Source organism: Rhinoderma darwinii, chromosome 12 (genome assembly GCF_050947455.1).
Source record: "Rhinoderma darwinii isolate aRhiDar2 chromosome 12, aRhiDar2.hap1, whole genome shotgun sequence".
NCBI classification, from domain to species: Eukaryota; Metazoa; Chordata; class Amphibia; order Anura; family Rhinodermatidae; genus Rhinoderma; species Rhinoderma darwinii.
In genome coordinates, this window is record NC_134698.1 from 72,584,412 (window position 1) to 72,611,784 (window position 27,373).

At 41.1% G+C, this 27,373-nt stretch overlaps 1 protein-coding gene across 4 annotated transcripts in view; it reads right to left on the reverse strand.

Annotated features, from left to right (window-relative positions):
- MDGA2 (MAM domain containing glycosylphosphatidylinositol anchor 2) overlaps positions 1-22,051 on the reverse strand; it is a 392,414-nt gene extending 370,363 nt beyond the window's left edge. For all 4 annotated transcript variants that reach the window (XM_075843991.1, XM_075843990.1, XM_075843989.1 and 1 more), the window contains exon 1: positions 21,042-22,051. In XM_075843991.1, coding sequence (XP_075700106.1) covers positions 21,042-21,114 — 73 coding nt within the window. In that variant the 5' untranslated portion in view covers positions 21,115-22,051. The remainder of the gene's footprint in view (positions 1-21,041) is intronic.
- Positions 22,052-27,373: the final 5,322 nt, after the last annotated feature.

Here is a 27,373-nt window from a genome sequence, read left to right on the forward strand (position 1 = left end):
CGTCTGAAACGCGTAGGCAGCATATTTTTCCATACATCCACCTTTCCTCTGTGGGACATTGACTCCCGTTTTTACTTTGCTACTAAATAAAATTGGAACAAGTTTCCATTTTAAATATAACCCTTTGGGAATTATTTCATTGCGCTGGATCCCATCTACTCTTCTGTTCTATTTCAAAGATACATCTACTTTGTGTGGCTGCCACTAATCAAGTGCCTCCTATATGAACCCAGCGCACCCTCCATTCAGGTTTGGTCACATGCAGGTGAGGTGCAGGTAATGCTGTGTGTGATTGCGAATGTGAAATCAGTGTCTGTAGAAATAATAGTGGACAGAGACAAAGGTTTGCTGGCCAGCAGGTGAGAGAGATACACAGACAAGCTAATTCACTATTCACCCCTCAACACTCTCTCTCTCTCTCTCTCTTTCTTTTGCTCTTTCTCTTTTTTTTTCTCTCATTCTAACTCTCTTGTTGTTTTGCTCTCTCTATTGTCCACAATTCATCTTCTCATTCTCTCTCTTTTTTTCATTCTCACTCTCTCTGTCTTTTGTTTTGTGTTCTCTTTCTTTCTTTATCCTTCTTTTCTTTCTCTTTCGTTTTCTCTTTCTGACTCTTTATTTCTGTTTCTTTTTTCTTTCATTCTAACTCTTATTCTTTTGCTCTCCCTATTGTCCACACTTCACCTAATGTTCTCTCTCACACACGCTTTCTCACTCTCTCTTTCTCTCTATCTCTCTCTATTCTCTTTCCCACTCTATTTCTTGTCCTTGCACTCTCTACTGCTCTCTTGCTCTATTTTTTTCCTCCCTAGTTTTTTCTTTCACTCTTTTCTTCTATTTCATTTTCTTTCTTTTGCCTTTTCTTAAAGGGAAGGTGTCACGAAAAAAAAATGTTTTATGTTATTGCTTTTAGTATGTCATTAAAATACATTTTATTTATTTGTGTTTTTGTGTTGTACTTTTTTTTTTCTTCTTTCTTTTACTTCTCTATGGGGGCTGCCATTTTTTTTTCATCTCTGTATGTGTCGATTAACGACACATACAGAGATGGAATATGGCACATACATCCCCATAGAGAATGTGAACGGGAGCCGTTCCATTCACAATAGCGTACACCGTCTGTGTGGGAATGGCGCATGTGCCGCTCCCACACAGTCCAAAAGGAAGATCTTCGGCAGAGCGACATCCGGCGCCATTTTCATGTGAACCGGAAGCCGCGGCTGGACAGTAAGATGACTATTTCCGGTCGCGGCTTCCGTCCATATGTTCAGAAGCAAGGACTAGGAGCGGCGGCGACAGCGGCAGGAGCAGGTAAGTTATGTATGTGATGTGTGTGTATGTTCGTGTTATACTGTCTGATTACCACTGTATTTAATCCTCCTACACTGTGCATTCGCTCAAAAAATGGCAGCACACAGTGTAGGAGGTTTGAACATTCAAGCCCCTCCTTTCTCCTGGCACTAGCCAGGAGAAAGGAGGAAGGAAGAGGGATTGTTTGAGCACACTAGAGCGAGTGTGTCTTCTCCAATTTTGCAGCATAAAGCAATGAGGTTGCTTTACCACATGCCAATGCTGCAATTTTGGGAACTGCTCCCTCTAGTGACCAGCACATGGAAATGTTATAAATTAGAATCTAATTTATAATATTTCCTGACTTGTGAAAAAATTATAAGAATTAGAACAATGTGTAATCATTTATACACTAACAGTTTAACTAAAAAATAATATATATATTTTTCTAGCGACGCATTCCCTTTAAGCTCTATTTCTCTATCCCTTTCTCACTCTCTCATTTTTGCACTCCCTACTGCTATATCTCTTGTACTTTTCTAAAAAAATGTTATTTTGCTCTTTTTTATCTCTCTCATTTTCTCTCGCTTTTTGTCACTCTCTCTTTTTCTCTGTTTTGCCTTTTCTTACACTCTATCTCTTTCTCCACCTTTCACTCTTAGGCTGGATTCACACGAGCACATTACGTCCGTAATGGACGGAACGTATTTCGGCCGGAAGACCCGGACCGAACACACTGCAGGGAGCCGGACTCCTAGCATCATAGTTATGTACGACGCTAGGAGTCCCTGCCTCTCCATGGAACTACTGTCCCGTACTGAAAACATGTTTTCAGTACGGGACAGTTGTCCGGCATCAAGGCAGGGACTCCTAGCATCGTACATAACTATGATGCTGGGAGCCCGGCTCCCTGCAGTGTGTTCGGTCCGGGTCTTCCGGCCGAAATACGTTCCGTCCATTACGGACGTAATGTGCTCGTGTGAATCCAGCCTTAGAGTCTTTTCACACTGTGCTTGCAGTGTACATGGGAGTTATGGAAAAACATATATCATTCACTATTCCATATAGTTAAAAAAAGAATACTGATGTATACCAGCTCGACGGAGGCCAAAATGACACTCTCATGACCCCCCCCCCCCCTGGTGAATGGGGGTCTTTTCCTTGAATGGCCATACTTGTAACATAAGGCTTTCCATTCTGGTTTATAGACTGGGGTCCTGACCGAGGGACTCCCCCTATGATGTCCATATGCCCTAATCTAAATAATAAAATACTGGCTCCCTGCAGTCACCACTAGGGGGAGCTTATTGCTGCATACCAGTAATACATTGAACTTAATTATGAAACAGTAAGCTCTAAAGATTAAAGATAAGTGCAGGATTTTGGAAGGTAAACTTTAAAAGTGTCCTCTAATTCAAGTAACATGGAAATGTCAGAAGAAGATCTGTCTTTGTGAAGTACAATGGGAAATACTGTAGGATCTATTCGCTTCGATATGATTATACGGAAGGAAGAATGACTGTGATCCAATGATATCGAAAAGAAAAATGCAACAAAACACAGATTAATATATGAAGCTTTGTGTTAGACAGAATGTGGCGCCATGAAAATGCATGGGCACTCATGCCAGTCCTATGTCTGGCAATCAGATACTACATCAGCTGGTTGTTCAGCGAAGGGTCTGCGCTTTATTTGTCTGCAATTTATTACACGTTTATTCATCACAGTCGGATGAGCACTGAGGGAATCTGCATAAACAAACATGAAACCTGAGAATGAGAAGGTCTAGTAATAGCTGATGAGGATGAATCACCCCATAGTAAAATGATAATTTTACATTGAGAGTGCTTTCCAAGCACCACTGACCTTCATGATAAAGAGGAAATAAAAATATTTGCTGACAAGATTTAAGTTATTGACCTCTATTGAAACTCTGGCCGGAGTGACGACCATGAAATGGGCCCATTAAAGGGGGTTCGTCACTAGAAATTCATGGCATATCGATTGGATATACAATACTGATTGATCGGTTGTTAGACCCCCAACAATCCAGAGAACTAATTAATCCACTATAATGGAGAGTGATCAGGATTGGTGGGGTTCTCATTGGTTGGACCTCCACTCAAAGGTGCACATACCATAGAGTTTGCCCATGTGGAGGCTAGAGAAAGGACCCAGATTAGGTTGGTCTGATCCCCTTTGATACTGGGTGCTGACAACCTGTGAAGGACTCTCTTCTACAAAGAAACGCAATGCTAGCATACAAGAGAGGGGGGGAATTGACACAGGTCTTAAAGGAGACGGGCAGGGCAAACAAGTACTAATCTCCTCGGTTCTATTTGGCATTACCCAGTAGCATAAGGGGCAGAGGGCTCCTTTTCTCTAGGCATGTTCCCGGCTACCCCTGCAAATCTAATTTATATGCAAAAATTTTCCATATTGGGAAAGTCCTTTAAGGAGGACCTACAGTGAAGGAAATAAGTATTTGATCCCTTGCTGATTTTGTAAGTTTGCCCACTGTCAAAGTCATGAACAGTCTAGAATTTTTAGGCTAGGTTAATTTTACCAGTGAGAGATACATTATATTTAAAAAAAAAAAGAAAATCACATTGTCAAAATGATATCTATTTATTTGCATTGTGCACAGAGAAATATGTATTTGATCCCCTACCAACCATTAAGAGTTCAGCCTCCTCCAGACCAGTTACTGCTCCAAATCAACTTGGTGCCTGCATTATAGACAGCTCTTACATGGTCACCTGTATAAAAGACTCCTGTCCACAGACTCAATGAATCAGTCTGACTCTAACCTCTACAACATGGGCAAGACCAAAGAGCTTTCTAAGGATGTCAGGGACAAGATCATAGACCTGCACAAGGCTGGAATGGGCTACAAAACCATAAGTAAGACGCTGGGTGAGAAGGAGACAACTGTTGGTGCAATAGTAAGAAAATGGAAGACATACAAAATGACTGTCAATCGACATCGATCTGGGGCTCCATGCAAAATCTCACCCCATGGGGTATCCTTGATCCTGAGGAAGGTGAGAGCTCAGCCGAAAACTACACGGGGGGAACTTGTTAATGATCTCAAGGCAGCTGGGACCACAGTCACCAAGAAAACCATTGATAACACATTACGCCGTAATGGATTAAAATCCTGCAGTGCCCGCAAGGTCCCCCTGCTCAAGAAGGCACATGTACAGGCCCGTCTGAAGTTTGCAAATGAACATCTGGATGATTCTGAGAGTGATTGGGAGAAGGTGCTGTGGTCAGATGAGACTAAAATTGAGCTCTTTGGCATTAACTCAACTCGCCGTGTTTGGAGGAAGAGAAATGCTGCCTATGACTCAAAGAACACCGTCCCCACTGTCAAGCATGAAGGTGGAAACATTATGTTTTGGGGGTGTTCTCTGCTAAGGGCACAGGACTACTTCACCGCATCAATGGGAGAATGGATGGAGCCATGTACCGTCAAATCCTGAGTGACAACCTCCTTCCCTCCACCAGGACATTAAAAATGGCTCGTGGCTGGGTCTTCCAGCACGACAATGACCCGAAACATACAGCCAAGGCAACAAAGGAGTGGCTCAAAAAGAAGCATATTAAGGTCATGGAGTGGCCTAGCCAGTCTCCAGACCTTAATCCCATCGAAAACTTATGGAGGGAGCTGAAGATCCGAGTTGCCAAGCGACAGCCTAGAAATCTTAATGATTTACAGATGATCTGCAAAGAGGAGTGGGCCAAAATTCCATCTAACATGTGTGCAAACCTCATCATCAACTACAAAAAACGTCTGACTTCTGTGCTTGCCAACAAGGGTTTTGCCACCAAGTATTAAGTCTTGTTTGCCAAAGGGATCAAATTCTTATTTCTCTGTGCAAAATGCAAATAAATATATATAATTTTGACAATGTGATTTTCTTTTTTTTTTTTTTTTTATATATAATCTATCTCTCACTGGTAAAATTAACCTAGCCTAAAAATTCTAGACTGTTCATGTCTTTGACAGTGGGCAAACTTACAAAATCAGCAAGGGATCAAATACTTATTTCCTTCACTGTACATTTTAGGAAAATAAAAAAAAATCTTTAGTTATATGAGTCTTATGAACTTATTATTTCATTTTTTGCTGCTATTTGGCTTGTTCCACCAGGGCACACCTCTGACCATTTATTACAGTTTACCTGCATCTTCGATTGGAGGTCTGAAATCAATATTCTTTGTCATCAGAGGTTGAGATTGCTACTCTGTCCCTTATGCTTTACGTTGCAGCTTTGCTCACTCGCACTGGCTATAGTGTATAAACACACACCACAAGCTCACCAGAAATTAAGTTCATGTAAAGCTGATATCCATTACAGCAAGGACTGAATAATCATAGACTTCAAGAAAGTAAATTACCAGTGAGAAAAATAATCAGTTCAATATGATTTGTACAATTTGTTCCGGAAAGAGACTGAATTTTGCATAAATAATAAAGGGAAATGAGTGGAGGTGACTAAAGGACAAAATATCTGGTGAGGAAGTTTTTGTGATACATGAGAATTTGATATTTTGGTTAGAATAAAGCATAACTATGGAAAAACAGAAGAAAGAATTGTTTCCAGTGGTGTAGAAAGACTGCAGAGCAACGATAAAAATTAACACCCTTTCAGGAGCTGCTTGACACTACCACACTCCTAACCAGATGGTGCTTATATCCCATTGTCGTGGCTCATGACTTTCAGTAAATTTTCCACTTGTTTGCTTACATTGCACCACTTGTGGAGACCATATCCCTATGTAGGTCCTCACCACCTGTTAAAATAGGGGGAAGACCAACCTGGAATATGCCCCCATTCTTCAGTGACAGTCATTCTGTCTCTATGGCACGTAAGCCCTTGTTTATTGCGTACAATTTAATTCCCTAGGATCTCAGAGTTCTCTAGGGTTCTCCCGGCCTTTTTCCTCTAGATCTTGACACCCTCAATGCCTTCCTTATCTTCCCAATACATTTTCGACTTTCTCGATAATATCTAATATAGAGATTATTTTTGCATGGGATGGTATGGACCATAAGGGTATGTTCACACGGCAGCGTCCGTAATGGCCGAAATTACGGGGCTGTTTCCAGGAGAAAAAAAGCCCCGTCATTTCAGCCGTAACGGCATGTGCAGGCGCTTGAACGCTGTGTCCTTTACGGACGTAGCTGGAGCTGGTTTTCCATGGAGTCCATGGAAAACGGCTCCATTTACGTCTGAAGAAGTGACATGACACTTCTTTGGCGCGGGCGTGTATTTACGCGCCGTCTTTTGACAGCGACGCGTAAATATACGCCTCGTGTGAACAGACAAACGTCAGCCCATTGCTTTCAATGGCCAGATGTTTGTCAACGCTTTCAAGACGTAATTTCGTACGTAATTCGGGGGTTAAAACGCCCGAATTACGTCCATAAATAGACCGTGTGAACATGCCCTAACACTGCTATGTGCAGAAGCTGAAAGTATTGTGATCCTGAGCTAGTAGGCCAGAAGAAGCTCTGAGATGTCCTCACTGAAGAACCCCAGTAATTAAAATTTTGAAGAGGTTGAAATAGATTCAAACAAAATCTGTAATAAATCTTCAGTTTTGCCTAACGTGTCCGGTTCAGTAATAACTCTGCAAAACCAATATACTCAACATGTCGTCTGTCAGGACGTGCTTGGAGTTGTAGTTGTGCAACAGCTGGAGAGCCACAGGTTGAAGACCACTGGGATAGAAGGTATTATACTGTAGTATATAGGGTAAACAAGAGTGCATTAGAAGCCCCTATAGATTGTAGTCACGTATACAGAATTGCTTACTTACTAACCCTAACTGTATTCCATATTTCATAAAAAATATATATCCATCGTACGGTTTATACTCGTGTTGATTTGCTGTCCCGCAATATCAATTTCTAACCTTTTTCTATCTGGTCTGGCCTTATAAATCTGTTCATCCTGATCCTCCTGGTTCAAGAACAGAATGCTAAAACCACAGTGAAGACCGACACACAGACTTAACAGTTTTCGTGGCGGTTTTTACGGCCGTTTTTGGAGCTGTTTTTCAATGGAGTCAATGAAAAACGCCTCCAAAAACATCCGGAGAAATGTCCTGCATAAAAATAAAGGCTTGTGGGAACAGAACATCGTAATTCCTATTGAAAGTAATGGGCAGATGTTTTCACGGATCCCTTGATAAAGATAGACTCAAGTCTATGGGGATCCATGAAAACGGGACCTGCTCAGGTGCAACTCGGACGTGAACAACAGCCGCTTTTCATGTCCGAGTTTGCACTCGTTTGTGTGAATCTGGCCTAAGAGTGGTTTCCACCTCTGGCAGGGCTTAAAAGGAGGAAAAAAAATGGCAGATCAGGGGGCCTTTATTAGGCACCTGTGATCACGTTGCAGGGGGGAATGATGGAGTGACAGAGGGGACCCTCCCCCTTTTTCTAACGGATTAGATGCCATGATCGCTATTGACCGTGGCATCTAAGTTAGGGTATGTTCACACGTGCACGTCCGTTACGGCCGAAATTACGGGGCTGTTTTCAGGAGAAAACAGCCCCGTCATTTCAGCCGTAACGGCATGTGCAGGCGCTTGAACGCCGCGTCCATTACGGACGTAATTGGCGCTGCTTTTTATTGGAGTCAATGAATAACAGCTCCAATTACGTCCCAAGAAGTGACAGGTCACTTCTTTGGCGCGGGCGTCTATTTACGAGCCGTCTTTTGACAGCGACGCGTAAATATACGCCTCGTGTGAACAGACAAACGTCAGCCCATTGCTTTCAATGGGCAGATGTTTGTCAACGCATTCAAGCCGTAATTTTGGACGTAATTCCAGGCGTAAAACACCCGAATTACGTCCGTAATTTGGCCGTGTGAACATACCCTTAAACGTCTGGAATCGGTGTCACGTTTGTGCTCCCAGCATACACTCTAAACATGTCCATAGGGTTACATAAGCGTTACGTTACAAGAGTGCCCTTTTGGCCTTGTTCTGGCCAGAAGACGTCAGTATACCGCAAATAATAGGTATGGAATAGTGTAGTAGACTAGAGCTATCCCTTACAACGGAATCCAGTAAAAAAAAAAACAAAGGCACGCTATATTTTTTAAAAAAAATGGGAGCCTATGGGTGACGGTTGTCACTGTATGTCATCTGTCAAAGGCATCCGTTAGTAACGTATACGTCAGCTGCTTTTCCCGGAATATACAGAGCCAAAACAATGTGATGTGAATAGAGGCTTGCTGTGGCCAAGAGATGAGGGTCCTACAGGGGACCCCCCTTTAATTCCCTAATAGGTTATATAAAGTAGGTTTAGTAAAGGAAGTTCTTTGTACTATCCAGAGCTTCATGATGTGATCGTTTTGGCTATTACATAATGTATATTGTGACTTGGTATAGTATGTACCCTGAATGACACCGATTCTCGGAGTAACTGACCTTACAATAGTTCGCAAAGGATAAAGTTTAGCGCAAAAACAATTCTACAGTATAGTTCACCAGCGAGGTCAGAAAATAATTGTAATAACTTGAGAAAAGGAAGGAAGTTTTACACCCAAGTTGGTGACATTGGAATAAAAGAGCCGCGTTTGGCAAGTTCAACCAGAATAAGATGCATTTAAAACCAAGTTACTCTGCACGAAGAGATTCATTTTCTCAGTCCCCGAGCAAGAAAACTTCTCCTCGTGACCCCGAGATGACAGTCGGTTTCCTCCCTGAATCAAGTTTCTTTAGATTAATTGGCATCACCCTGGTGTCCTAGTTTTCTGAAAGGGTGTCTAACCTCTTCTTAAAGATCCCATAGTTCCTGCCACCCTTGGTAATGATTTCTAGGCCTTTACTGCCCTTATTGTGGAGAACTTCTTTCTCTGTTAAAGGTGAAAGCTGCTTTACTGTAATCTCCGGGGATGTCCTCTTGTCATGTGCCCTCATCTCTCCGCTGAAAAGGCTATATTGCAATATCTCTGTAAAGAGAAAGGATTTATGAAGACAGGCGTGTAATCCATAGTGGCTGGGACAATTCTAATGACTAGGAAGACTGCAGGATATCTGAAAGACATATACAGTACATCTGGCCCCTGCAGAACCTCTTAGATGATAGGACGGTTCTTCAGCTATTCGGATATTAGTACAGATGTAGTTGAACTGAGATAGGTAGGGCTCAGTCTGATATGTCAATGTGTTAGCGGACATGCCGTGTGTCGCCCGAGTCCCTTCTGTGAACCGTGGAAAGATAGAACATGTACATGGAAAAAATATAAAGCGCAGTATACAGGTTTTTTTTTAACATGGGAGCCTATGGGTGACATATGCCACCGTATCACAGGAAGAAGAAGCAATGACGTCACCACACCAAAAAAGCAAATCTTTTTAATATCCCATAGTACAGACACCAGAAACGTTTCGGCTGTAAGGGCTTGTCCACGCGTAACGGAATTGATGCGTATTTTCCATCCGGAATTGCTGATGGAAAATACGCAGCAGAATACAGTAGCAGCAAAGTGGATGAGATTTAACAAATCTCATCCACACTCTGCGTAAAATTTCCGACCAGAAATTCACCTGCGGTGCGTATTTTCCATACCGCAGCACGTCAATTTCTGCAGCAATCCCGTAACGTGTGTTCAAACCCTAAGTGAGCGTTTTTCAAGCTAGCCACGGTATGGCCTACGTTACGGGCATCCATTTAAAAGTATTATCAGTGTAGTCTCTGCAGTATGTGAGTACAGTCGCTAATATACATTCCGGACCCCCGTCGCGCTGATTCTAAGATTTATATAGCGCTGCCGAGGGACCGGATGTCTAGTTGCACAGCCTTCTTTGATGACGACACGACTCTTCGTCATGTGACCGGCCCCGCTGTACTCCATGTACAAGCAGGAACAGTAATACATCGATTACATACAGTACGGCGGGGCCGGTCACGTGATGAAGAGTCCGGAATGTATATTAGCGAGTATACAGCAGTGACTACACTCCAATCAATATATAGACTCCAAACACATTTGTAATAAGGGCTGGGCACTGTTTATAACAAAAACATCCCCCCATGTCACCTAGGCAGCTCCATGAAATTAGTATACAGTTACTTATATCAGAATAGTATATACCTCCCCTCACAAGGGGAAATTTTCAAGCCTAGTGAGTATATTATAAGTATATTGAGTATATGTAAACAAAGGAGGATAGAATAAAGTGACAGTGCTTTATAAAGTAATCGGTATGGCAACAGCCTTACCCATGGTCAGCAAAAAGGATGATAATGTCCGCTCCTCCACATGAACCTCGACGCGCGTTTCGCCACGAGTGCTTCCTCAGGGGGATGTGTGTCTATGTGCTCCCTTTAGCAACCCTTAAATAGTCCCTAAGACATGTAATTACATACAGATTACTTTATAAAGCACTGTCACTTTATTCTATCCTCCTTTGTTGTTGTTTCTTGTGTAGTGACTACACTCCTAATCATTTCTGGTCCCCACATAACCCCTTTAACATATAAATCATGGGCTTTTCAATAGCTTTTCGTGACTTTTATGTTAAACGGATGCCATAATAGTCTATGGGTGATGGATACCTGTGATAGATGCCTAAACAGTGGCATCTCACCCATAGGCATCTCACCCATAGGCCACCTAAGCAGTGGCATCTCACCCGGTATCATTATTTGCTATGAGCCTGGACCGCAGAACACGGCCGTAATAAGACATTCCCGTTCTTTCTGCTGTCCGGGCTCCTGGGCCATGCACGGACCGTGGAAACCACGGTCGTGTGCATGGCCCCATGGAAGAATTGCGGCCTCATTCATTCCTGTGGATTATTGGGGGAATTGCGGCCGCAAAAGCACGTTCGTGTGCATGGGGCCTTACTGTTGGGCATTCCTCTCAGTTTACGTTTAACATGTATGTCGGGAGCATTTCCCGGTTTATACACCAAACGTAGGTCAAAAAACCTGAGGTGAATGGGACCTAACTAGTCGTTTTACATGGGACTGCAGGAGTGACCTTGCTAGCATTATGCCCGTTTTTTTTGCCCGGTGCTCTAGATCTATCAGGCCAATGATAGCTACATTCAATTGTATCGCCTTCCTTCACCTCCGCTTGTACCCCAGGCTCTACCAACACCCCGATGTACTATAACACAGGTTTTCCCATGTAGTAGAGCCATAGCAGGGATCTGTTTGTAATATGTCGTAGTGCCCAATATTTTTTTTTACATTTAAAGGCCACATTCACACAATTATTTGTAATATCACAATATCATTTTTTGGGTGGGTTTACCCAGGACTGCAGTTAACTCTACTGTGTTATATTTACACAGGGCTGAAACTATGCACACGGGGGGAGATTTATGAAAAGGTTTCAACAAATTATTGTTATTTTTTGTATAATGAAAAGTTACACAATTTTCCAATATACTTTCTGTATTAATTTAATTTAAAGATCTCTGCTTGCTGTTGCCCAGTAGGAACATTCATTGTTTACTTCCAGTGGATAAAATTCTGTCCATGGTCATGTGATGGACACACAGGTGCAGGGCTCGTTACAGTTACAGTATGTGTATCACAGTTGTGACTTCTATTGATCCCAGCACCTGTGTGTCCATCACATGACAAGGGTTCATCTACTGATCGCTGCCCTGTTTACACCGGGCAATTTTATCGGCAACGAGCGTTATACGAACGCTCGTCTGCACGATAATCGGCCAGTGTAAAACCCACTACAGACATCCTCATCTATCTATCTAAAGGCCCTTTTACACCGGCCGATAAGCGGCCGATGAAGTGAGCGCCGATCAATGAGACATCGTTGATGGGTACTCGTTTGCTCCTGTCACACGGAACTATGGATGGGGACGAGCGGTCGTTACTCCGATCGCTCGTTTGCACGGTCATCTGTTGATGGTTCCCCTGTCTACACAATTATATTAACGCTCGTCTGCCCGATAATCGTCCTGTGTAAAACCCTCTTAATCTATCTATCTATCTATCTATCTATCTATCTATCTATCTATCTATCTATCTATCTATCTATCTATCTATCTATCTATCTATCTGTCTGTCTGTCTGTCTGTCTGTCTATCTATCTATCTATCTATCTATCTATCTATCTATCTATCTATCTATCTCTCATATCTATCTATCTCATATCTATCTATCTATCTATCTATCTATCTATCTATCTATCTATCTATCTATCTATCTGTCTACACAATTATATTAACGCTCGTCTGCCCGATAATCGTCCTGTGTAAAACCCTCTTAAGTATCTATCTATCTATCTATCTATCTATCTATCTATCTATCTATCTATCTATCTATCTATCTATCTATCTGTCTGTCTGTCTGTCTGTCTGTCTGTCTGTCTATCTATCTATCTATCTATCTATCTATCTCATATCTATCTATCTATCTATCTATCTATCTATCTATCTATCTATCTATCTATCTATCTATCTCATATCTATCTATCTATCTATCTATCTATCTATCTATCTATCTATCTATCTATCTATCTATCTATCTATCTCATATCTATCTATCTATCTATCTATCTATCTATCTATCTATCTATCTATCTATCTATCTATCTATCTATCTATCTATCTATCTATCTATCTATCTATCTCTCATATCTATCTATCTCATATCTATCTATCTATCTATCTATCTATCTATCTATCTATCTATCTATCTATCTATCTATCTATCTATCTATCTATCTATCTATCTATCTATCTATCTATCTATCTCTCATATCTATCCACCTCATATCTATCTATCTATCTATCTATCTATCTATCTATCTATCTATCTATCTATCTATCTATCTATCTATCTATCTATCTATCTATCTATCTATCTATCTATCTATCATCTATCTATCTATCTCACATCTATCTATCTATCTATCTATCTATCTATCTATCTATCTATCTATCTATCTATCTATCTATCTATCTATCTATCTATCTATCTATCTATCTATCTATCTATCTACCTCATATCTCTCTACAGTATTTATGTATCTATACAACTTTGTAAGACACAAATCTCAGCATATTACATATCTAGCATGGAAACAATGCTCATATAAATAGTTTTTTTTATACATTCACAGCCTTTTTGAGCATCTGCCATCATTAAATTGAGATTATCAGATGTTTATGGGAAAACACTACTGTCTCATTCCAAAGTTTTTACAAGGACGATAACATTAATTATTTCACATAATGCGCCATAAAGTCTGTCAGGACTAAATAAACAGAGGGAAACAGTAAATGTATGTATAAATGCACCTGCGTATACTATTATATTGATCCAATATAATGTACAGTACATTATACCGCCTGCGGTTCATACACTGCCTGGGTCACTGACTTTTCACTGGCAGGCTGCTCATGCCCTACACCTGTCTGCAGAGGAATTTATTAAAAGCAAGGTTTTGGTCATTGTCATGAGGCTCAATAACTTTAAACAAGGGTTAAAGAGGGTAAACCAATGGGTACTTATAGCACCCCTCTACAGCTCCCAGTTTTTGAGGGACTGTATACTCAACCTAGCATCTTACTGGAAAGGACAATTAGGCAGAGCCAGTACACTTCTTTCAACCAATCAGCATTGCAGGAAGTGTTCTCAGCAAAGCTCTTTGGCTCACCCAACAATGCTCCTCCCAAATGTCCTTTTCAGCAGAAAGCCAAGCACAGTATACAGTCCTGACTCTGCTTCTTAGGCCTAGTTCACACAGAGTTTTTTGGCACTGTCTTTGACGCGGAAACCGTGACACAAAACGTCTGAAATCGTCTCCCATTGAGTTCAATAGGAGGCAGAGTTCCTGCGAGCAGAAAAAAACAGAAGGGGGAAAAAAAGCGACATGCTCTTTCTTCCCGCGGTTCCGTCTCGGACCTCCCATTGAAATTAATGTGAGGCAGAGAAAGCGTTTTTCGCGCCATTTTATGCCCGCGGCGCTCAATGGCCACAGCCAAAAACTGCGGCAAAGAAAGTGCAGGCAGGTCCAAATCTGCCTCAAAATTCCTGAAGGAATTTTGAGGCACATTTTTCTGCCTGCAAAAAAACGGTATAGTGGAAGCTCTTAGCCAGGAGTAGTTTAAACATTTATGAGCATCTTAAATAGGCCCCTGTATGATGTACCTGTGTCTCATAACAGAGATCCTTACAATTCTTAAAATGTAAAATTACTAAAAATGTGCTTCCCTCGCCTAAAGAAGTTATCATCATCTCTTATTTGCATAGTGCCGACCTAGACCATGGTGTTGTCATGCCGTGTTGGAACAAAGCCCATTGGAAATATAAGCAAATACAAGAAGAAAGTCACATTTCTCATGAGTTAGAAGGTAGTACTACAGTTTTTCGACAACCTCTTGTTATCAGGAGATGTTGGGAGTTGCTGCAAGTTGTAGACCACTGCTCTATCCCATCACAATGAACAGTAAGGGCATGGCCAGACGTGGCGGAATTGCTCTGGAATTCCGCTGCGGCCAGTCCGCTGCGGAAATCCGCATCGGACATTTTCTCCATTGCTTTCCACTGCATTTTAGTTAGGTTCGTGCACACGTTGTGGAAAACTCTGCTGCGGAGCATAGGCTGCGGTGCGGAATTTGGTGTCCGCAGCATACACTGGCTGTTGCGGACATGTAGCGGACTTGTTGCGGACTCATTGCGGAATTTCTCCTTTGACTTCAATGGAGATTCAAAATTCCGCAATGAAGTCTGTAGATGTTATGTGTGTTGCGTAGCATATTGGTTTTACGAACATGATATTTCTTCCTTCTGGCTGGACCTATGTATTTCTAGGTCTACAGCCAGACTGAGGCCCCATGCACACTAACGTAAAAACGCCCGTAATCACGGGCCATTATTACGGCACGGGCAGGCCCAAAGAAGTCAATGGGGCTCCCGTAATTACGGGTGACTACGTGTGTGCACCCGTAATTACGGGAGCGTTGCTAGGCGACGTAAGGAGATAGTTACTGTCCAGGGTGCTGAAAGAGTTAAACGATCGGCAGTAACTGTTTCAGCACCTTGGCCAGTGACTTCCGATCACAATATAGATTAACGTGTTAAAAAAATAGAAGTTCCTACTTACCGAGAACTCCCTGCTTCTTCCTCCAGTCCGGCCTCCCGGGATGATGTTTCAGTCCAAGTGACGGCTGCAGCCAATCACAGGCCATCCAGGGAGGTCGGGCTGGATGTCGAAAGAGGGACGCGTCACCAAGACAACGGCCGGGTAAGTATGAATTTATTTTTCTTTTACTAGGGAAAGTGCTGTCCCTTCTCTCTATCCTGCACTGATAGAGAGAAGGGAAGCCCTCTTCACCTGAATACGCAACGGCTAGTCCGCATCAATTTAATTCCCATTTTAGGCAAAGCCGCAACAGAATCTGCAACGCAGATTATGTGCGGAATTGATGCGGACAGTGTCCGCAGAAACACGCCACGTCTGGCCATGCCCTTAGTAATAGCTGAATTCTTGCACTGTTGGGGTGTCTGAGTTGGGTTCATCTATCCTTACAACTTCCCATTAATGGCTAATAAACAGAGTTGTAATGGGATATTCCATGGGCGGCACATGTTGAAGTAGAGAGAGTTTACCATGCATATACCTAGCAGACTTTTAGTAATGTCTCTCAGTGCTCATGTATCATAGAAAGCAGAAAAATGATGATCCCAGATATCTTCACAACTAGGCCAGATGAGCAGGACTTCAGTTTATGGGGGAATCTTTGGAGAAAAAAATGTAGATTTTGCTTGGCGTTAAAATGTGGAAGAAAACAATTAGTAATAAAGGGATGAAATGCAGATTCCACAGCATATAAATAATATGTGGTAGGCCAAAATACCTGTAGTTAATACATTATGTAAGGCCCCATGCACACGACCGTATATTTCATCCGTAATTACGGACCTATTCATTTCTATTGGCCAAGGACACATTTCCGTATTTTTACAGATGGGTGTCCGTGCTGAAAATATTCTGGAACCTGTCCTATTCTTGTCCATAATTATGGCACGGACTCTCCCATAGAAGCCTATGGGCGCTCCCATAAATACGGACGGCTACAGATGTGCATCCGTAAACTGTCCGTATTTATGGAAGCGTTGCTATGCAACATGTTGGTGATATCGTTTGCAGCCTCCCTCTTTTGTTTTTTACGGATCCGTATGTACGGATCCAATACGGATGCACTACGGACCATATTTGCGGATACCGTTCCATATATACGGATAAGTTTCGGATGTCTACAGATCCGTATTTACAGAGAGTCTTTACGGATAGATGAAAATACGGTTGTGTGCATGGGGCCAGTTGTTAAAATTCTTGTTTATGCAATTGGAGTGTAATTTTAACTTAAATGGAACCATCATTTCACCTATTGAATTCTACTCCCCCCTCGCTGGTCGCTGCTATCAAAAGTTCATTGCCGTTATCCCCGCTCCTAAACTCCTTCTCCGACCGTAAATAACGTTCTGCAAACACTTTGAGCCTTTTATCTGGCAGTCGCGTTCATTCCTCTTCTAATGGCCGTCCACCACCGAAAACTGTCCCGCCCTGTATACCGAAATCTTGTCTGAGATAGCGCGCATGCGCCAGTCATGTATGGTCCGACACCCTTCCCTGCTTCATCCGGGCCTCAAATTTAGTTACTGCGCATTCGCTGCTATGGTGTCCCATTGTGCGCACGCACCAGGAGAGGACATTGATGAATGTGCAAGAACAGGGATTCGTGTGGGGTGGGGGGAGGCGAGGAGCTGTCAATCAAAAGTAAGGAGGCGGGGTAAACTCGGAAAGACTTGAGGAATGAAGATTTGACTCTTTTCAAATGAGGATATGACCCTTTTATGCTCATTAGCATACGGCGCGGGAACACAAAAAATGTAATACTGAAGGTACAGAGCCGACTTAGAGGATAATTATAGGTTATATAGAAATTATTTTTCACCCACTACCACCAGGTATTGCTGGTTTAATAGGTGAAATGCTGGTGACAGGTTCCCTTTAAAACATGCAATATACCAATACCTGACATAGAGAACATGGGAAAGCTTGAACGCTGTGGCAATACCAGTAAATGTAAGCAATATGTGTAATCTGCTTGTTTACAAACACCGTCTGCTGACAAATGAGATTCAGGTGAATTATGAAATATGAAGAATATTCTACAAGTCATTAAACAGTTATCAGACTGACAATTACCAATCTTTCTTCATGTTTAAAACAGTATAAACATCCTCCTGTATCCCTCATCCAGATGTTTTGTCATGGCGTATTACCCGCACTGGTCGCCCCTCTCTTGTAACGTATTGCAATGCATTCAGGTTATCTCATCTCAACCATAAAAATGCATGGGGTGCCATTGTGAATGGACCACAGGGGATTCTGAAAACATATTTGTCAATGGTAAGTGATGACAGTGTGGCCATATTACTTTCTTCTGTTCTATTGGTGGCGATCAGTGGTAATATCCACGATCAAAGGGGAAATCCACTGATTAACACTTATAATTTTTTATTTAGTTGGGGTTGGTCAGTGGTAATATTTAGAAAACCCATTTTCAAATTCCGTTAGAAAATTCAGAGATAATAGAAGGGAGTTCTTCATTGAGGACGTTCATCTACTAGTCAGAGCGGTGAGTGGCTAGAAAAGGTATCTCACTTTCTGGAGGACCCCATACATCCGTGCATTACATGGGTAGCGCATTGATTTTTAATGGATCTCATGTAATGCTTCAATTCTCCTGTGGTGGCACTGCAGGGGAATTAAACACTTGCTGCCTGGTTACCCCACATATCACAGCTGATCACTGGGGGTTCAAGTCTGTGATCAGCTTATTGTTGGGGGACCCTTCTAACGCAGAATGCCTTTTATGGTCATTGGTATAAGGAGAACCTTTTATTCACTTTGGAGTCCGATTTTAGTTTTTCATTGGGGAGCCATTTACAGTAGATGCCCTACTAAATATATTTTTTTTATAGAAATTGTTTGTCACAGGTTAAAATGTTTGGGTCAATGCTTAGCAGCAGATGCTTCAGCCAGCAGATTGTACAACCAGATTTTGTGCAGACCAGAATTGTCACTCACCATAGTGCAGAGCTCTGGTTGACCGTACTGTTGACCACACAACTAAGTTAGGAAAACGACCACTGATAGACCGAGGAATTTTAGGTATTTTCTTTTATTATTATGCATTTGCAGATGGCAGCACGGGTCTATTGTCTGTCTACTGGAGTTCCTTGTGACATATAAGCAAAACCTTATTCTTTATTACGTTTTTTGGTGGTCATTGATATTAGATCCAACTCTATATATTTCAACCTATTATAATAATAAACTCTTTGGTTACATAGACACGTGCAGTCACGTTAGTTCTTCCTCTGATATCCAAAAAAACATGTAATAATGTACCCAATTTAAGACATATGAATACATTAAAGGATATATATAAGGATGCACAAAGTATCTTTCCATATTAGTGATTACATTGCAGACAACCATGTCCCGTCCTCTACCATCTTCTTGTATAAATATCCTTGTGATATAAATACCGTATATATCCTGCATCTTGTCTGGATTGCCTGTCTGTAGTCTATTTTTATCTATACATGTCTTCATATACCAGTTGTAAGACATCTACCTGTAAGACAATGTACAAGTCGGCAGTGGGAATTGCAAGGAAGCTTGGATTGTGTGTATATCAGCTATCAATTCACTTGTCAATCTGCATGAATTCTGTATGTACATGTTATTTATCATACATATATGAAGGGAAGGACCTCCATTGAATGGTCTGCATTATGCATGATAAGTATGATATGATGAGATGATATGTAAGGTGTATATGTGTACAGAAGACATAGTGTAGGTGTGCGGACTACATAGGGTACATGTATGTGTCATGTATGTTAAGTCCATGCATAGTGACTAAGCTGTGACATGTGGATGGCTCGGTAAATTCTGTCACCATCTGGCATTGACTTTTTGCTGACCTAGATTCTATGTGAAATGACTCAGAAACAGCCTGGGTTTAGTGGGCATTCCTCATATACAGAATCTACACAATATACACTGTTTATCTCCCCCCCAGCTTTCAGTGTCTGATTTCCCATTTACTGTTCATTGATCTGTATTTAGGAAACACATGAATACTCTACACTACCCAATTACCCTGGCATGAAATCTCATCATCCCGAACAAGATGTATTTCACTTTGCTGGGAGATGTCTTAAAATAATCATCTCATGGGCTGTGAAGCTTGCAGTTTGCACACCGAGACGATTGTGGCCCTTCTTCCATCCATGCATGCTGTGCATGGGCTGCCATTGAGTATTTAGATTTTTTTTTTTAAATTTTTATATGACCTAACATATTGGATTTCCTGCAAAGGACAGAGATGCTGCTGTGTGAGAACAGTAAGGGGTCTGTTGGGATTTAGGCACGCCCCCCCCCCCCATCGAATAACCTCCCCCCCTCCAGGCACCATGTTACCCCCGCCTACCGGCTCTTTACATACATTGCTGCAAGTTGCATGGACCGATTTTGATCATTTCAGCACTAAACACAATTAAATGGGTATTTTCTGCTCCTGAAGGAGGTTTGCATCATATCTCACTGGAAAGAATTGGCAACTACTACTGTATACTGGGATTAGATGTGTTTTTGCAAACACCATCTGTCATCCATTAGCGTATTTATAATATAGGAAAGTAAATAATGAAATCACATTCAATTACAAAACATGCACCAGTAGATTACTAATATGTACAGCACAAATGGCTACATCTAGTCCTACATGGCTACAGACACATCAAGATATACAATGTGACATTCTTGATCCTCCTATCCATTCATAATAAAGTACAAAGTCTCCACCATGACTCCAATCCCTTGGATGACACCTACCAGTCTATAACTTTGGCATGGGTGCCCATTAAATTATGAAGAGCCCAATAACTGAGGTTGTCAAGAATAATGTAATGCAGCGATGGTTAGTACCAGTCTATGCCTGATCTGATACCCATGTCCCTGAAATGACAATGTGGCATTTATAGAATATTTGAAATGATATCAAGAAAAGGAATCGTTTCTACCTTTAGTGTTCAGCTGTTTTTTTCAATAGAAAATTGGATGATTGGAGCAGATTTTCCAGCGCACACTATAATGTCTATATAATACAACTCAAGCAACACAGGTAACGACAAATACCATGCAGTGTAGAGTGGAAGTCATTGAATTGAGGCTTTGCTGTGATTAGACTAATGGCATCTCTATAGTTAGGCTTATTTAGTATGCACTTGTGAACATAGGCTAAGAAATACATTCAAAGGCCAACCATGTAGCTTCCAGACATGTGGTGGATATACGGTGCATGCCAGGTCTGTTCTGTAGACAGACATGGAATGCATGAAGATAACCTGATAAGAACAGTGCCACCTTAAGTAATTATAATACATTAATTAGATATTAATTAGATATTTCACATTGCTTTAGATTCATCATGGAACACAGCTGGTACCCACCACCCAAGTTCTTCATTATCAATGCCACAGACCTACACACTTCAGACATCACCTTCTCAACAGGGTCATATGAGACCTACAGAGACCTTAACATACCCTAGATATCAAATAATCCTCCTAATCTTAGTTTTTAATAACAATATGGAAAATACAAGGTCATAAACAGAGTTGGAGAAGACATGTTCAGGAATTTTATGTCAAGACTCACCATAAACCCCTTGACTACAGACGCCTTCAATGAGAACTGTCAATAGCCACAAGACAACGAAACTTAAATCCATCTTCACGTTAACATGGACATATCCAGCCCAAAGACACAACAGGACCTTCCAGAGGCCAATGACCGACAAACTCCTTTCTGGTCTCAGTTGAGATTCCAACTCACAGGTGGCCACTGGTCATCATCACACCTGGACCCAGCAGCAGGTATATCATAAAAAGAACAGTATTGCTCTTAGTATATTACAAAAATGGGTCTTCTTCTATGGTAGGACACAGGGAAATCCCATGCAATCAGGTAAGATGGTGTGAAAATGCTCCTTGGTCAATCTCAAGCAAGCTCTTCCTTAGGTGGTGGTGAGGAGGTTGGGGAGGGGGGTTAAAAAGTAACTCGCAGTGGTCCCTGGAGAACAATTAGGAGAGCAGACTGATGGCAGTCCAACCAAACCCCTCTAGATTCTCCTACCCCCATTCCATTAGTTGCCATTGCAAATGCAAAAAATCCAAGATCCAGCCTGGCAACCTGATCAAGACAGGGGGTGTCTGTAGGAAGGAAATAGCTGGGGTGCAGTGAAGAGATCACTCATCAGATCCAAGCCATTGACATTAAAACGCATACATGTCCAGGCAGCAGGCAGAAGAAGACCCCCATAGGAATGAATGAATGAACCAAGAGCACAGGACCAACCCCAGCTGCAGGAAATGCAAATGAAGCTAAACCTGGCAGGGAGGGATTGCAGCATATATTAATATTCTTGTCATTTTGTGTCGGAATCCAGGGAATGGATGGAGTCGGCTCTCCAGGGTGCGATGCTCAGGGTGGATGGGAGCTCCTGCAGCTTCATGCGCTATCTGCTGTGTGTGTATGGGTGTCAGTGTGTGTGTGTGTCAGTGTGTGTGTATGTGTGTGTGCAGGCAGAGCAGGAAGGAGAGGGAGCTGTGTGTGGTCACGTTGGGATCTACGTGGAGAGAAGAGCTGGAGCTTGGTAGCCGCAGCCAGGCGACGTCAAAGCTGCGTGTCCCCCTCCCCTATACTCTACACCCCCACTCCTCTCTCCTCCCTCCCTCATCCTTCTCCAACCACAGCTCATCAGTATGGGGAGCACAGAAGATAAGGAGCAAGGCAGAGAGCAGACAAGGGGTGACATGTGCAGCAGGGGGATGAGATCTGCACCACCTCTGATATTATACACCACTTCATATACTGTCCCCCCACCCGGACGTATTATCAGAGCGTGGGAACTGTGCTTTATCAATGAAGCGCCCCCCGCCCCCGTGTGCCCCCCTCTCCTCGCTGCTGCAGTGGAACTGAACTGTATATAGCAGGCTGGCCGGGAGAGTAATGGTTAATGATTGGTGTCAAGTGTCTGGAGACGCGTCGGATGGAAGGACCTGCTTCAGCACCATGGAGAGATCCTGCTATACAGCGATATATACAATACAAGTCCTGCTATACAGCGCTATATACAATACAAGTCCTGCTATACAGCATTATATACAATACAAGTCCTGCTATACAGCGCTATATACAATACAAGTCCTGCTATACAGCGCTATATACAATACAAGTCCTGCTATACAGCATTATATACAATACAAGTCCTGCTATACAGCGCTATATACAATACAAGTCCTGCTATACAGCATTATATACAATACAAGTCCTGCTATACAGCATTATATACAATACAAGTCCTGCTATACAGCGATATATACAATACAAGTCCTGCTATACAGCGCTATATACAATACAAGTCCTGCTATACAGCGCTATATACAATACAAGTCCTGCTATACAGCGCTATATACAATACAAGTCCTGCTATACAGCGCTATATACAATACAAGTCCTGCTATACAGCGCTATATACAATACAAGTCCTGCTATACAGCGCTATATACAATACAAGTCCTGCTATACAGCATTATATACAATACAAGTCCTGCTATACAGCGATATATACAATAAAAGTCCTGCTATACAGCGCTATATACAATACAAGTCCTGCTATACAGCATTATATACAATACAAGTCCTGCTATACAGCGATATATACAATACAAGTCCTGCTATACAGCGCTATATACAATACAAGTCCTGCTATACAGCGCTATATACAATACAAGTCCTGCTATACAGCGCTATATACAATACAAGTCCTGCTATACAGCGCTATATACAATACAAGTCCTGCTATACAGCATTATATACAATACAAGTCCTGCTATACAGCACTATATACAATACAAGTCCTACTATACAGCACTATATACAATACAAGTCCTGCTATACAGCGCTATATACAATACAAGTCCTGCTATACAGTGATATATACAATACAAGTCCTGCTATACAGCGCTATATACAATACAAGTCCTGCTATACAGCGCTATATACAATACAAGTCCTGCTATACAGCATTATATACAATACAAGTCCTGCTATACAGCGATATATACAATACAAGTCCTGCTATACAGCGCTATATACAATACAAGTCCTGCTATACAGCGCTATATAAAATACAAGTCCTGCTATACAGCGCTATATACAATACAAGTCCTGCTATACAGCGCTATATACAATACAAGTCCTGCTATACAGCGCTATATACAATACAAGTCCTGCTATACAGCGCTATATACAATACAAGTCCTGCTATACAGCATTATATACAATACAAGTCCTGCTATACAGCGATATATACAATACAAGTCCTGCTATACAGCACTATATACAATACAAGTCCTGCTATACAGCGCTATATACAATACAAGTCCTGCTATACAGCGCTATATAAAATACAAGTCCTGCTATACAGCGCTATATACAATACAAGTCCTGCTATACAGCGCTATATACAATACAAGTCCTGCTATACAGCATTATATACAATACAAGTCCTGCTATACAGCGATATATACAATACAAGTCCTGCTATACAGCACTATATACAATACAAGTCCTGCTATACAGCGCTATATACAATACAAGTCCTGCTATACAGCGCTATATAAAATACAAGTCCTGCTATACAGCATTATATACAATACAAGTCCTGCTATACAGCTCTATATACAATACAAGTCCTGCTATACAGCGCTATATACAATACAAGTCCTGCTATACAGCGCTATATACAATACAAGTCCTGCTATACAGCGCTATATACAATACAAGTCCTGCTATACAGCATTATATACAAAACAAGTCCTGCTATACAGCGCTATATACAATACAAGTCCTGCTATACAGCGCTATATACAATACAAGTCCTGCTATACAGCATTATATACAATACAAGTCCTGCTATACAGTGCTATATACAATACAAGTCCTGCTATACAGCGCTATATACAATACAAGTCCTGCTATACAGCGTTATATACAATACAAGTCCTGCTATACAGCGCTATATACAATACAAGTCCTGCTATACAGCGCTATATACAATACAAGTCCTGCTATACAGCGATATATACAATACAAGTCCTGCTATACAGCGCTATATACAATACAAGTCCTGCTATACAGCATTATATACAATACAAGTCCTGCTATACAGCGCTATATACAATACAAGTCCTGCTATACAGCATTATATACAATACAAGTCCTGCTATACAGCGCTATATACAATACAAGTACTGCTATACAGCATTATATACAATACAAGTCCTGCTATACAGCGCTATATACAATACAAGTCCTGCTATACAGCGCTATATACAATACAAGTCCTGCTATACAGCATTATATACAATACAAGTCCTGCTATACAGCGATATATACAATACAAGTCCTGCTATACAGCGCTATATACAATACAAGTCCTGCTATACAGCGCTATATACAATACAAGTCCTGCTATACAGCGCTATATACAATACAAGTCCTGCTATACAGCGCTATATACAATACAAGTCCTGCTATACAGCGCTATATACAATACAAGTCCTGCTATACAGCGCTATATACAATACAAGTCCTGCTATACAGCATTATATACAATACAAGTCCTGCTATACAGCGATATATACAATAAAAGTCCTGCTATACAGCGCTATATACAATACAAGTCCTGCTATACAGCATTATATACAATACAAGTCCTGCTATACAGCGATATATACAATACAAGTCCTGCTATACAGCGCTATATACAATACAAGTCCTGCTATACAGCGCTATATACAATACAAGTCCTGCTATACAGCGCTATATACAATACAAGTCCTGCTATACAGCGCTATATACAATACAAGTCCTGCTATACAGCATTATATACAATACAAGTCCTGCTATACAGCACTATATACAATACAAGTCCTACTATACAGCACTATATACAATACAAGTCCTGCTATACAGCGCTATATACAATAGAAGTCCTGCTATACAGCGCTATATACAATACAAGTCCTGCTATACAGCATTATATACAATACAAGTCCTGCTATACAGCACTATATACAATACAAGTCCTACTATACAGCACTATATACAATACAAGTCCTGCTATACAGCGCTATATACAATACAAGTCCTGCTATACAGCGATATATACAATACAAGTCCTGCTATACAGCGCTATATACAATACAAGTCCTGCTATACAGCATTATATACAATACAAGTCCTGCTATACAGCGCTATATACAATACAAGTCCTGCTATACAGCGCTATATACAATACAAGTCCTGCTATACAGAGCTATATACAATACAAGTCCTGCTATACAGTGATATATACAATACAAGTCCTGCTATACAGCGCTATATACAATACAAGTCCTGCTATACAGCGCTATATACAATACAAGTCCTGCTATACAGCATTATATACAATACAAGTCCTGCTATACAGCGATATATACAATACAAGTCCTGCTATACAGCATTATATACAATACAAGTCCTGCTATACAGCGCTATATACAATACAAGTCCTGCTATACAGCGCTATATAAAATACAAGTCCTGCTATACAGCGCTATATACAATACAAGTCCTGCTATACAGCGCTATATACAATACAAGTCCTGCTATACAGCGCTATATACAATACAAGTCCTGCTATACAGCGCTATATACAATACAAGTCCTGCTATACAGCATTATATACAATACAAGTCCTGCTATACAGCGATATATACAATACAAGTCCTGCTATACAGCACTATATACAATACAAGTCCTGCTATACAGCGCTATATACAATACAAGTCCTGCTATACAGCGCTATATAAAATACAAGTCCTGCTATACAGCGCTATATACAATACAAGTCCTGCTATACAGCGCTATATACAATACAAGTCCTGCTATACAGCGCTATATACAATACAAGTCCTGCTATACAGCATTATATACAAAACAAGTCCTGCTATACAGCACTATATACAATACAAGTCCTGCTATACAGTGCTATATACAATACAAGTCCTGCTATACAGCGCTATATACAATACAAGTCCTGCTATACAGCGTTATATACAATACAAGTCCTGCTATACAGCGCTATATACAATACAAGTCCTGCTATACAGCGCTATATACAATACAAGTCCTGCTATACAGCGATATATACAATACAAGTCCTGCTATACAGCACTATATACAATACAAATCCTGCTATACAGCGATATATACAATACAAGTCCTGCTATACAGCGCTATATACAATACAAGTCCTGCTATACAGCGCTATATACAATACAAGTCCTGCTATACAGCACTATATACAATACAAGTCCTGCTATACAGCGCTATATACAATACAAGTCCTGCTATACAGCGCTATATACAATACAAGTCCTGCTATACAGCATTATATACAATACAAATCCTGCTATACAGCGCTATATACAATACAAGTCCTGCTATACAGCATTATATACAATACAAGTCCTGCTATACAGCATTATATACAATACAAATCCTGCTATACAGCGCTATATACAATACAAGTCCTGCTATACAGCGCTATATACAATACAAGTCCTCCTATACCGCGCTATATACAATACAAGTCCTGCTATTCAGCACTATATACAATACAAGTCCTGCTATACAGCACTATATACAATACAAGTCCTGCTATACAGCTCTATATACAATACAAGTCCTGCTATACAGCGCTATATACAATAAACGGCCTGCTATACAGTGCTATATACAATACAAGTCCTGCTATACAGCGCTATATACAATAAACGGCCTGCTATACAGCGCTATATACAATACAAGTCCTGCTATACAGCGCTATATACAATACAAGTCCTGCTATACAGCGCTATATACAATACAAGTCCTGCTAT